Genomic DNA, 13748 nt, shown 5'->3' on the forward strand with positions numbered 1-13748 from the left:
AAGGTGGCAGCAGCGTGATGAGAGGAGGCAGGATTCAATGCTGAGGCTGCTGGAGGATCAAACTAATATGCTCCAGCATATGGTTGAGCTGCAGGAAAGGCAGCTGGAGCACAGGCCGCTGCTACAGCCCCTGTGTAACCAACCGCCCTCCTCCCCAAGTTCCATAGCCTCCTCACCAAGATGCCCAAGAACGCGGTGGGGGGACCTCCAGGCACCCAGCCACTCCACCCCAGAGGATTGCCCAACCAACAGAAGGCTGGCATTCAATAAATTTTAAAGTTTTAAAATTTTTTAAAGTACTGTGTGGCCTTGTCCTTCCCTCCTCCACCACCCCTCCTGTTGCTTCTCTCCTCCACCACCCCTCCTGGGCTACCTTGATAGTTATCCCCCTATTTGTGTGATGAATTAATAAAGAATGCATGAATGTGAAGCAACAATTACTTTGATCACCGCTTGCAGAGGCAATAAAGGGAGGAGGGGAGAGTGGTTAGCTTACAGGGAAGTAGAGTGAACCAAAGGGTGGGGGGGTTTCCATCAAGGAGAAACAAACAGAACTTTCACACCGTAGCCTGGCCAGTCATGAAACTGATTTTCAAAGCTTCTCTGATGCAGACTGCGCCCTCCTGTGTTCTTCTAACCGCCCTGGTGTCTGGCTGTGTGTAAACAGTGGCCAGGTGATTTGCCTCAACCTCCCACCCCACCATAAACATCTCCCCCTTACTCTCACAGATATTGTGGAGTGCACAGCAAGCAGTAATAAAAGTAGGAATACTGGTTTCACGGAGGTCTAACCGAGTCAGTAAACTGCACCAGCGCACTTTTATACATCCAAATGCACATTCTACCACCATTCTGCACTTGCTCAGCCTCTAGTTGAACAGCTCCTGACTGTCCAGGCTGCCTGTGTATGGCTTCATGAGCCATGGCATTAAGGGGTATGCTGGGTCCCCAAGGATAACTATAGGCATTTCAATATCCCCAATGGTTATTATCTGGTCTGGGAGTAAAGTCCCTTCCTGCAGCTTTTGAAACAGACCAGAGTTCCTGAAGATGAGAGCGTCATGTACCTTTCCCGGACATCCCACGTTGATGTTGGTGAAACGTCCCTTGTGATCCACCAGTGCTTGCAGCACTACTGAAAAGTGTGGTTGTGGTTTATGTACTCATTGGCTTGGTGCTCCGGTGCCAAGATGGGGATATGGGTTCCGTCTATGGTCCCACCCCAGTTAGGGAATCCCATTGCAGCAAAGCCATCCATTATGGCCTGCAAATTTCCCAGTGTCACTACCCTTGATATCAGCAGATCTTTGATTGCGTTGGCTACTTGCATCACAGCAGCCCCCACAGTAGATTTGCCCACTCCAAATTGATTCCCAACTGACCGGTAGCTGTCTGGCATTGCAAGCTTCCACAGGGCTATTGCCACTTGCTTCTCAACTGTGAGGGCTGCTCTCATCTTGGTATTCTTGAGCCTCAGGGCAGGGGAAAGCAAGGCACAAAGTTCCATGAAAGTGCCCTTATGCATGCAAAATTTTCACAGCCACTGGGAATCGTCCCAGACCTGCAACACTATGCGGTCCCACCAGTCTGTGCTCGTTTCCCAAGCCCAGAATCGGTGTTCCACTGCATGAACCTGCCCCATTAGCACCATGATGCCCACATTACCAGGGCCCGTGCTTTGAGAGAAGTCTGTGTCCATGTCCTGGTCACTCTCGTCACCACGCTGACATCACCTACTCGCCCGGTTTCGCTTTGCTAGGTTCTGGTACTGCATATACTGCTGGATAATGCATATGGTGTTTAATGTGCTCCTAATTGCCAAAGTGATCTGAGCGGGCTCCATGCTTGCCGTGGTATGGCGTCTGCACAGAAAAAAGGCGCAGAACGATTGTCTGCCGTTGCTCTGACGGAGGAAGGGGTGACTGACGACATGGCTTACAGGGTTGGCTTACAGGGAATTAAAATCAACAAAAGGGGTGGCTTTGCAAGAAACAGAATGGCCCCCTCAAGGCTAGAACTCAAAACTGGGTTTAGCAGGCCGTTGATTTCACGGAGGAAGGGAGGAGAAAATGAATACAAAACAAATCTGGTCTATTTCTTGTTTTGATCCACTTCATCTATCTTTATACATCTTGATGGCAGCAGACTGTGCAGTACATCCGCTAGCCATTGTCATCTCCTGGGTGCTTGGCAGAAGACAGTGCAGTATGACTGCTGGCCATCGTCTTCTGCTGGCTGCAGATTAAAAGACAGTGCACTGCCAGTAGGACTGAATCGCCATGAAACTAAACTTAAAAGGGAAATGACTTCGCTGAATCACTCCCATGTTTGCCCAGGCGCCCTTGACCTCATTGAGGTCGGTTAAAAGAGTACCCTGGACTACGTCGACAATGGCTACCAGTCATACGGCACTGTCTGCTGCCAAAAGGCAATAAACTGTTGCTGTGTAGCAATGCAGTACCGCGTCTGCCAGCACCCAGGAGATATACGGTAACGGTTAGCTGAGCGGGCTCCATGCTTGCCGTGGTATGGTGTCTGCATAGGTAACTCAAGAAAAAAGGCGCAAAACAATTGTCTGCCCTTGCTTTCATGGAGGGAGGGAAGGAGGGAGGGAGGGCCTGACGATATGTACCCAGAACCACCTGAAACAATGTTTTAGCCCCATCAGGCACCGGGATTTCTACCCAGAATTCAAATGGGTGGCGGAGACTTCGGGAACTGTGGAATAGCTACCCACAGTGCAACACTCTGGAAGTCGATGGTTGCCTCGGTACTGTGGACACACTCCACCGACTACATGCACTTAGAGCATTTGTGTGGGGAAACACACAATTGCCTGTATAAAAACGCTTTCTGCAGAACTGACTTCTATAAATTTGACCTAATTTCATAGTGTAGACATACCCTTATAACCACAGCAATTACACATGTGAACCATCTCTGAAGAAAGAAAAGGAATACTTGTGGCATCACAGAGACTAACAAATTTATCTGAGCATAAGCTTTTGTGAGCTACAGCTCACTTCATCAGATGCATGCAGTGGAAAGTACAGAAGATCTTTTTATACACACAAACCATGAAAAAATGGGTGTTTACTGGTAAACACCCATTTTTTCCGATGAAGTGAGCTGTAGCTCATGAAAGCTTATGCTCAAATAAATTGGTAGTCTGCCCCACCTGGAGCCCCCTCTTGGACCCAAACTCCCTCCCAGAACTTGCCCCCAACCCCGTACCCCAGGCTCAGCCTGGAGCCCCCTCCCACACTCCAAACCCCTCGGCCCCAGCCCAAAAGCCCGCACCCCCTCCTGAACCCCAAACCCCTGCCCTAGCCCGGTGAAAGTGAGTGGGGGGAGTGGAAGGGGGAAAGGGAGTGAACAAAGCAGGGCTTTTGGGAATTGGGGGGCAGATCCTGGGTTGCACTTAAATTCAAAAAGTGATCTTGTGAGTAAAAAGGTTGGAGACCACTGGTGTAAGCAAAGCCCAAAGCCTTACCTGGTAGATTGATCCCTCCCCCACACATTATTTACCCCATCCTCCTTCCCTCACAGCCCTAGTCATCTAAGATTCAATGCTTTTACTGCCCATGGTCTTTGAAATATCTTCCGCTCCTCAAGAGCAGAACTTGGTCTTAAAAGGTTGGTTGTTTCTGTTACCTTCTAAAGAGTATTAATTTGTTGTTTTTAAGCCTATCCCTATAGCTTGTTAATTTAGAGTCTTAAATGGTGGTTCTAATCATTTAAAATATATTCAATTTTTTCTCTTTAAGAAAAGCTCTCTTGCTCTTAGGTAAATAGCCTAGCAGCAAAGAGAGACAGAATACAACTTCTCTAGTGAGGAAGAGGGAAATAATGTGTTTAGGATGATGCTAAAGTTAAAATGTTTGCACTTGGCACATTAATATCTGAGTGATTTATGCAATGTATAATTCATATAATAATTCATATAATAATAATAGATATAACTATAATAATAATAATGGATATTAACTATAATAATATTCATATAATAATAATGGATATAACTATTCTGACCTCACTAGTGAAGCTGGCAGGAGGAACCACAGCCCCAGAGAACAGAGGAACCTTGATGTCGTTCCTAGACAACCCTTAATGGATACAGTGGAACTTTGGGCATCCCACAGAGATTCACGCTGACTCATAAATATGAAACCGACATAGTTCTACAGCCTTTTTCACAATACAATCTCAAAGGTGGGGAAGGATCCTATTTTACAGGGAAGAAAGCAAGTGCAGAGGTCAAGAAACTTGACCAGTCAGAGTCAGTAGCAGAGTGGTGAAGAGAACCCCAGTCTTCAGAGTTCTAGTCTGATATTCTAACCACTAGGCTACTCTGACTTCCCAACTGCTAAATGGACACAGTGAAGACATTTAAATCGGGGGCACTAGAAGCATCTCCTTCACTATGCTCCTTCCAGTCCTCTCAATTTAATTCTCTGAGCTTCTTCCATATTGCTCTGTGTAGTTGAAGAGCCTCCCACTTCTGTCTGCTAATCACCCCCTCCTTCAAATCCCCCACTCTTTCCGTGTTTGTGTTATAGCATGCTAGCTCTTCTGGTCTGATCATTTTGCGAAGTATGTGTAGAGCTACAGTATTAGATAAATAATACATAATAATGAGCCCATACAAAATTATACTTTTACAAACATTTTAACTTAACTTATTTTAAGCATTCAAGAAAATCTTTCCCTCAATCATTATTCCCAAATCAGGATTCTGTGACTTAAGAATTAGTTTCAGGACTGCGTTTTTCACCCATAGGCGGCACTAGCAAATTCTACATTAACTATGATTAAACTTATTTGGCTAGTGCACATTACGCTGAAACATCTCTTCAATTACACTTGGTAACTGAAGTAACATTTGTCTGCCATCAACAAAAAGGCTCATTAAGCTCAGCATCACTCCCTCCCCCCTTGCTTTTACTCCTCCCTCACAGTGCTCAATACCATGGTAAAAGGGTAGCCACATCAAAACCTAGCTATAACTTGCAGGCTCCTGCACTGTGATGAGATTCACTAGCTGAGAAGGGTTGGACACTATTAGAACAGCCAGAAGGGAAAGGGATTAAGTTTCCACACCCTCACTCATGGCATGGAAGACTCAGTGTGAATATCATGCTCAGATCCCACAAGTAGGAGCATGTTGTGCTACTAACAGTCTGCAGCGCTGGGCCACAAGCATACTAAGAAATGTGGTGTAATTTTGTAATCTCCGCCTAGATGAATTTGAAAACCTGGATTTAGGTTCTACGTATAGCTTTCCGCAGCTTCTCTTCTTTCCTCTATTCCTCAGTACACGTAACTTTATCTTTAGGGTAGATATAAGCTGTATTTGTTAAAGATTTGAACTTCTTGAAGTCTGAGAATGCCCCCCCAAATAAAGTCTCAATCTGCTTTCCTTAAATATAGCTCTTGGCTCTTTTTAGAGGCTTCCTTTCCAGACACTAGGCTCTGCTGCAGCTTTCCAAGTTTTCCCCCCAAAATTGGAACAGACAACCCATATAGGTTGACATGCTTTTGCAATGCTTGCTGCTCACATCAGAACATAACTAGCCAAAACTGCCTAGATTCTGAGTCTATACAGCCACCGAGTGGAGGAAAAGGGAGGTGTCGGTGGTACAAGCATGCACCTTAGACAGGACCATTTTGACAGGTATCAGTAAAGTGTGGGGCGGGGGGTGGAGGAGAAAACAGCAAGTTTACACGTTTATAGGCACCAAGACTGAAAGGTCTTAACACAGAACTACATGAGGAAACGTAAAATACTTCAGAATGTAATTTGCTTTAATATAAGGAAATGCAAAGACACATTTGTGTCTGTGTGTTCTGTTCTATCCCAATGAATAAGATTCCATCATTCACATTAATGGGAGTTAGGTCTGTCTTTTCTACACTGGGCTAAAACAAGTTAAATTTGCCAGCCCAATGGAGATCGCTATGCCTTATCTTTAAAAGGTAGTGTTTTGGGTTTAAAAAGAAAACAAAATGCTTTTCTAGACTAGGAGGTTAGTTTAAACAATAAAACCCACTACACTGCTAAGGTCTCGATGCTGAACACAGTCCCTCTGACTTTTCTGAGAATCTACATATGGGGCACGATCATGAGCTAAAACAACTGTGGCTTTTTCCCTTAGGTAAACAATGCCTTAGCCATGTTAGCCTGAGCTAATTTTTAGAGCGCATTTAAAACCAGTTTAGGAAATACTCTTAGCCCCAGCACGTGGAAAGGGCCTTGAATCAGAACATGCTACAATATTGCTAAAACATCACTGCTTTGGAGTGAAGGTGGTTATAATTATTCTTTTCATAGCTAGTATCTTTTGGGGGCAAGAAGGAATTTAGCTTCCATCTCTGTATCGGCCCTAATTCAGGAATGCACTTGAACACTGCTTAATTTTAAGCATTTGCTTAAGTCCCATTGACTTCAATCAGACTTTGGCACATACTTAAGTGCTGTCCTGAATAGGGGCATAAAATATTGCACAATCCCTCTGTTATAAGGTGCTTATTCACTTTGGTTTACAGGGAACTAACTTATTATGGAGGAAGGCTGGGATTGGTCTTCTACTAAGCAGTATACTACACACTACTGTCAAAGGCAGGAGACTGGACAAAAATGAATAGTTGTAGCGTAGAACATCCTACTATATATTTTTTATAATCAACACACAAAAACCATTCTTTTGGTTAGCTTTAAGCCTAACAAGAGCCACCACAGATTCCAGTAATCTTTCTGTAAACAAAGAATCATATCCCATTATCAGTCAGATGTGATTTAAAGACCAGAAAGGACAAAGACATAAAGCCAGATTTTCAGGATTTATAGTAGAAACTCATTTTTCCCCACACTGGCATTCCAACTACTGGCCAACAGTCAATTATGTAGTAAGAGCCAATACTATAATATGCCATTATCCAAACGTAACTGTCTAAATGCAGTCTTTTTTAAAAGGAAATATGTGGATTAACCCTGGATTCTGACTGTGGAGTTGTCTCTAGTCACATTTGACAGCTCTTCCAAGAAATATGAAAACACCTCATTATATAAGTTCATCATTATTAGGTTCTTTATTTCTTGTACTGTTATTAAAATGCCATAGTGTAAACACAGAATTACAATTGTAATCTTAATCAGTACTGGGTAGCCAGCGGTCTGCTGATTAGTGGTAACAGCTGATTAAATATTTCAGGGAAAAGACCACGCTACAGAAAGGCTTTCACACAAGCTGACAGAAGAGCTACCTGAGTTATGACTGAGATCAGCTAAAACGTGTGTTTGAGTCTTTTTGTCAAATAAGTTGTAATATATTAAAGTGGTGGCTTGAATATACTCTATTTCCCTTCCTTTGGTGTGTTGAGACCTTTTGAACCCATGGATGAAGGGAATGGAATACACATTGTCTTAAAAAGGGAGGTGGGGTGGGACGATCATGAGTAAGGTATCCCAGGAAGCAATATTTGGTAGTCTCTTTTTATTATCCATATTCTGCTGATTGGGCACATTATTCTTGTTCTGTTTAGGACTTTGTTTTATTCTAACTAAGGTGCAAAGAGCAGCATAGAGTAAACTATACAAACAACCAGGAAGCAGCTGCAGGCTTCCCATTTTGATTATCTTGTGTCTCACTTTTGTGGGGAGTAAACAGTGGGAATACACTGGCTGAGACCAGGTTTTCTATGAGTCCTTAAACACACACAAAATATTTGGCAGCTGTCCACTCACATCCCCACTCTTGCCTTCCCCCTGAAAATCTAGCACAAGCACAAAACATGTCAGTGTAATTAAACTGCTCTCTTCCTTGTGTTTTCCTTTTCAATGCTACCCCACTGCTGAACAGTTCACAGAAAGATGGTGTCCTTATTGTTACTTATTGGTGATGACAGGCAGCAACAGTGCTCTCAGATATAGTCCCATTATGACACAATTATCTAGTCATGCCTTAAAGGCACAAAGCTACTCAAGACTTCTTCCTTCTGGAATACTTCCCCTAAAGGCAACCAGTTCAAAGTATACCCCCTATTAACTGGAACACTGACATCTTCAAAACATTTCTGGACAGCATAATTCCACTCCTCCCGCAGATCAGTACCCTTAGGAACTAAGCTACTATGAATAAGCTCCTACCACAGCAAAAATCAAACATTTCGTTTTTACATATTTTGATTAAACCATATGCTTCATTAAAGCCTTCACCACCATTTAACAAAATAGCTGCAAATGCCAAGGAGATATTGTTTCTCTGAATAAAACTGTAATACATAGACAACTCACCACAAGCTCCTCTTACAACCCTTCTCCCCAATTCCCCTGAGCTTGATGAGTGGAAAAAAAACAACAAAAAACCCCTCAGCTCGTACAAAAGGACATATTAATTGAAACCATAACTAGGGTTACTACTGCAATGAGAATCTATCTTCCTCATGCCCCGTTGACACCCACCTTTCAGTAACTGAGTGTGAGATCTTAGAACAGATTTGGAGAAAAAAATACTTGACCAAAAGCAGATTTTACCTCCATTCTGAGTTTGCAGGGGGGAGATTTGCATTAAGCTCATCATTACACCTGACTTTCAAAGGGAGTGGAATTCTAGAAACCCACCAGAATAGGCTCCTGTAAAATAAACCTTCTGGATCATCACCCCCAGAAAGAAAAACAAGACACTAATTGTGTAGAAGCCTGTTCCTACCTGTAAGATGATGGAAAGAGACTGTAGCAAGCTAGAAGGTTCTCACCAGCTGTGGTAATCTTCCAGGCTTTATTCTTGAGTCTTATTATGGGTACCCATAACAGAAGAAAACAGAAAAACCCATTTGGGTTAACAAAACAATCTTCTAGCAACTGAGTACAGCACTCTACCTCTTCAGAGACCTCTGGGTGCTTGCCAGCCAGATGGGTTTTTTTCCTTAATTTCCTGTATTCTGGATGTCTGCTTCAGTCCTCAGTCCCCACCCTGTACACCTGTGTGAGATCAAGTAGGGAATTAACCTGCTGTTTACTGGTGATCAGATAGGGACTCTGCACCTGGTCTCATTCCACTTAAGAAAGACACCACCACACACTACTTCAAGGACTGAGTCCAACAGCTACAGCTCTTCTTTTCTGGCCTGTTCTTGTCACCTTAGAACCCTTGGCAAGATGCAGTTGATTAGTGGCTGTCACAGGGTTAGAGCATTCATTCTGAGCATTGTACCTGAGGACCCTCTAAAATAGGCCTTTCCAACCTTTTCCTGCAATGACAATGGTCATTTTGGTGCCAACAGCGCTCTCAAGGGTGTTTATAAAGTCTTTCTAATATACAAAGCAATAAAGTGACATTACTGCACAACCAAAGCTACTTATATGAAGATTATTGCCACTGTACAACAAGCCATATTATGAAAAACCACCACCCTCCCCTTTCTTGATGAGACTAAGAATAGGATATTGCTGGTTTCTTAGATTTTTTTTTTTTTCCAGTTTCACAGTGTGCATGTCAGGGCAGTATCTAGAATGAAAACTTAAGTGGGGCAGGATTAAATTTAAGGTAGTTTTAATCTATATGCCCAAAATGAATTGAATCCTATTCACTTGAATGACTACCTCACTTTCCAGCCAACACTGTTGAAGCTACTATTAGCTAAGGCGGAGTGGCCAAACTGTGGCTCTTTTACAGTGAAAGTGCAGCTCACGGAGGCCCCCCCCGACCCATTCTCTCCCTTCCAGACCATTTAGGGGAGCTCAGGGCTTCTGTCCTGTGGCAGGATGGTGGGGTTAGGGGCTTCTGCCCAGCAGGGAGAGGTGGGGGGGGGGCTAGGGGCTTCAGCCACACCGGCGGCACCTGCTGGGGCTCAGGACTTCAGCCCTGCCCCTACTGAAGCCCTGAGACCGCCAGCCCCTGCTGAGCAGAAGCCCCCAGCCCCAGCTCTTGGACTTCTGAAGATTGCCATATGCAGCACAGAGAGTCAGTAAGTTTAGCTATCTCTGAGCTAAGGTGCTCGAAGTAACAGCTCCCGTGGCTTAGATGGGGAGGGGTTGGCAGAAGGGAGAGTCCTTGGCTTTGGAACTTGCTTGCTATTTTGGCTTCCTGAACCTAGATTTGGCAACCTTCATGATACACTACAGGACTTCATTACAGGATATACTATTAGGACTTACCGGTTGCACCAGGTTTTTCCAGGGGGACTTGGTAGTAAGAGGAGGCAGGTTACAGAGTCTTGCTTGTGGTCAGGAAGGTATCTAACAAGTTGTATTTTTTGGCATAATATGCACTGAAAGTTTTAGACAGGTGCAAATGGAAAAGTAAATAAATAAAATGATCAAGCGTGGGGTTGTAAAGTGCAGTCTGACTAAAGCTAGGGCTGTGTAAAAAAGGAGCAATGAGACTGGAAAAAAAAACACTCAAAGGATTCACTGTCTTCTGAAAGAGAAATGTGTGATTCTCCTCAGCTGTGAAATGTTACACCTGTTGTAATAATTACCCACTCTAAAGCTGAAAAGTTCCTTTACTCGCATTTCATGTAACAGCCTCACAGTTCTACAGATGCTTGGACCAAGAATCAAGAACTCTGATTTCACATCTTCCAATGACTTGTTCTCTGGCTTAATTTAGGTCACGTTATGTATCTCTGCATGTCCATGGAATGCATCTGATGAAGTGAGCTGTAGCTCACAAAAGCTTATGCTCAAATAAATTTGTTAGTCTCTAAGGTGCCACAAGTACTCCTTTTCTTTTTGCGAATACAGACTAACACGGCTGCTACTCTGAAACCTGTCTTTATGTAATTCAGTTCCCCAACAGCAGAATTAGGGATAATACTTCCTAACTCACAGGATTATTGTGAGAATTAAGTTTTATTCAGCACTTTGAAGATGGAAAATTCTGCTATGGATTATGCCTTGTTGGAATATTAGTGCTAATGTGCTGCACCTGGAATAAAGATACTGATTTTAAGAAAGTTTCCACTGGTTCAGATCATAGCCATTCTATCTCATAACAGCCAAGTTTCTTTGAAACAAAGGAACTATCAACATCAGAGCAAGACTTGTTAAGCAGAGAGAGAGAACTTTAAGCTGCCTTTGCACCTCCACCCTTTGATCCTAGGCTACTCTGGGAGTTGGAGTGGCCCCTGGCATACTGCATACTGCCCTGGGGGCATGTCTAAGCTACTGCACTTTCCCTGGGTTGCAGCACTGCATGAATCATAGAATATCAGGGTTGAAACGGACCTCAGGAGGTCATCTAGTCCAACCCTCAAAGCAGGACCAATCCCCAATTTTTGCCCCAGATCCCTAAATGGCTCCCTCAAGGATTGAACTCACAACCCTGGGTTTAGCAGGCCAATGCTCAAACCACTGAGCTATCCCTCCCCCCTGGGCCCTCCATGCCAGGCACACTGCAATAGCAAGTGAGAAGGACAGAATCTCAGACACACTCCCAGAACCACCCGCGTGCCCCCGCCCCCCCGCCTCCGGTGGTGATTTACATCTCTCCCACTGCTCTTGATGCCCAAAACTATGTGCCCATTCAGGACTGCTGCCAGGGAGGGGCACATGACCCCTCTCATGGTTTCCCCGTCAGAATCTATTATTCTGTGGGGAAACAAAAAAATCTGCAGGGTACATGAATTCTGCACCTGCGCAGAATTCCCTCAGGAGTATATGATTTACAATAAGCACAACTATTGTTTATTTGGAAGTCAAAGTCATGTAGTGTTTACAAATGTATTTTCTTCTGGATTAAAGGACTGCAAGCAAGTATCCATCCTACTCTAATCAGGATACAAAAGCTTGATATGGTCTAAATGCCTCTTTAGGGTTTGCCTCTACTGTTGAACAGCACATTAACTTCTCAGACTAAGCTCTCTCTTCAGCTTGGCTTTGGTAGCATACCATATGTTACAATGTAAGACTTCCAATCTGCCCTTTGCTTTTTCTATCCCCTTTTATATGGAGCTGGCTTGGAGCTCATAGGACCTACCTATCAACATGAGTAAGCTGAAATTACTCTGCAAGCTTTACACAGGGTTCTAAGATCTTACATTACAGTGACTCAGCAGAAGAGGCCTATTCTCCTACAGAGGTCCCAAGAACTTCCCATCCTATTACATGGTGATTCAGAGTCAAATGTTTTGAGAAATGCACTATGAAAAACTAATCTATTCCTAGACTAAAAATTTCTTCATGTCAAAATGTTCTGTTTTAAAAATGGAGGGATGAACTGATGTAACAGCAGATACTGTAAAAGATGTGCAAGAGAAAAGTCATTCTTCAGACCATTTATTCACTCTGAAATGGAGCTCAATTTTTTTTTTAAGATCATGTTGTCAGTATTATGTCTTTTCTGTTTGACATGATCCAGACACTGTAGAACAATAAATATGTTGTTCATAAGATATAGAGAACTCCTTGTGATATTTGCAACAATTGCATTTTAAAATCCAAAAATTCATTGTTGCAGTAACTACAAGAGATTTTCCCCCAATGATCAACCCAGGATAATTTGACATACCTCTTTACATTTCATCTCTTACAGACATACTGAAATAAACATGGAGCTCCTAATACAAGCCGTTTGAGAACTGAGGTGGGGGTAGGAAAATTAGAAAGTAATTTTTAGATGCTCAAATAGTCAGTCCAATCTACCTCAAAATTAGCACATAAAAAAAAATCTCTTGATTTCAGACCAAATTTCAGGTGAGAAACAATTATGGAAGTTGGAGGGAGTAAGGGAAAAGGTCACAAATAACTGACATCTTACCATTACACCATAATGTCCCTTTAGGAGCCAAGTGGTTTTTGAACATTACACTTTATGTAATGACATCACAAATGTACAAAATATGCTTTGCATATGATTGCAAAAACAGCAGCACTCTGGAGTCTAGCACATGTTGTAATATTATAATAATGAGTCTACTTCAGCATAGCAGATTTTAATAATACTTAATAGTACTGGTAGGAAGCCAAATTACATAATGTCCCAAAATATGGAACAGAAAGCCTTTACAGAAAAAAATAAAAGCTTACTGAAATATAACCATATTTAAAAAAAATATGATTACCTCTGGGATAAAAAAAATCTTCTAAACAAAGCCATTAGGCATATTTAATTTAAAAAAAATCAAATTAAAGAAAAGGCACTCAAATCTATTCCCAAACCTCAAAATAAAATTAAAAAGGACATTATTTTAGGCAACATTTGTGAAAATGAAGGCACTGTGCCAGCATTAAGAAACAAGCTAAAACCACAATTACTACTTTTGGCATAGACAACCTCAACATGGGTTGAATATCTCGTTTCTCTCTGAGGACAAGAAATTATTCAGTTACCTTACAGGTTAATTCTGAGATTGAACTGTATTGGATTGTCTAGTAGAAACTTAGACCAATAAACTAACTTCCTTTTAGGCAAGAAAATCAACTCCAAATAAGGTCCCATAGGTGAAAGTCCAATGATTTATTCACTTAGCCCCCATTAAGTTCTTGGGAAAAAGAATTTAAAGCCCCTCTAAACCGAATCCAACACAGAAAATTCTCCAAACATATCTAAAACACACACACACACACCCACACACACACCCCATATATTACAATGTAAGACAGCAATTAAAAGAAAAATCACTATCACATCTGCAAATAAAAGTACATTGCAACACTATAGTTTGACACCACAATATTTTAATCTAATTGTTGTAACTTTTTAACAAGAATATTCTAGTAATTCTGTAGATTGAATATCAATATTTGC

General features: G+C 42.4%; 1 protein-coding gene across 1 annotated transcript in view; it reads right to left on the reverse strand.

Annotated features, from left to right (window-relative positions):
* Window positions 1-8844: 8844 nt before the first annotated feature.
* Window positions 8845-13748, reverse strand: part of DCTD (dCMP deaminase) — a 35014-nt gene continuing 30110 nt past the window's right edge. Inside the window, exon 7 of the mRNA XM_077815505.1 lies at window positions 8845-8980. Within this exon, the coding sequence (XP_077671631.1) occupies window positions 8926-8980 (55 nt within the window). The 3' untranslated portion in view covers window positions 8845-8925. The remainder of the gene's footprint in view (window positions 8981-13748) is intronic.

The sequence above is a fragment of the Eretmochelys imbricata genome, chromosome 4 (assembly GCF_965152235.1).
Source record: "Eretmochelys imbricata isolate rEreImb1 chromosome 4, rEreImb1.hap1, whole genome shotgun sequence".
Lineage (NCBI taxonomy): Eukaryota > Metazoa > Chordata > Testudines > Cheloniidae > Eretmochelys > Eretmochelys imbricata.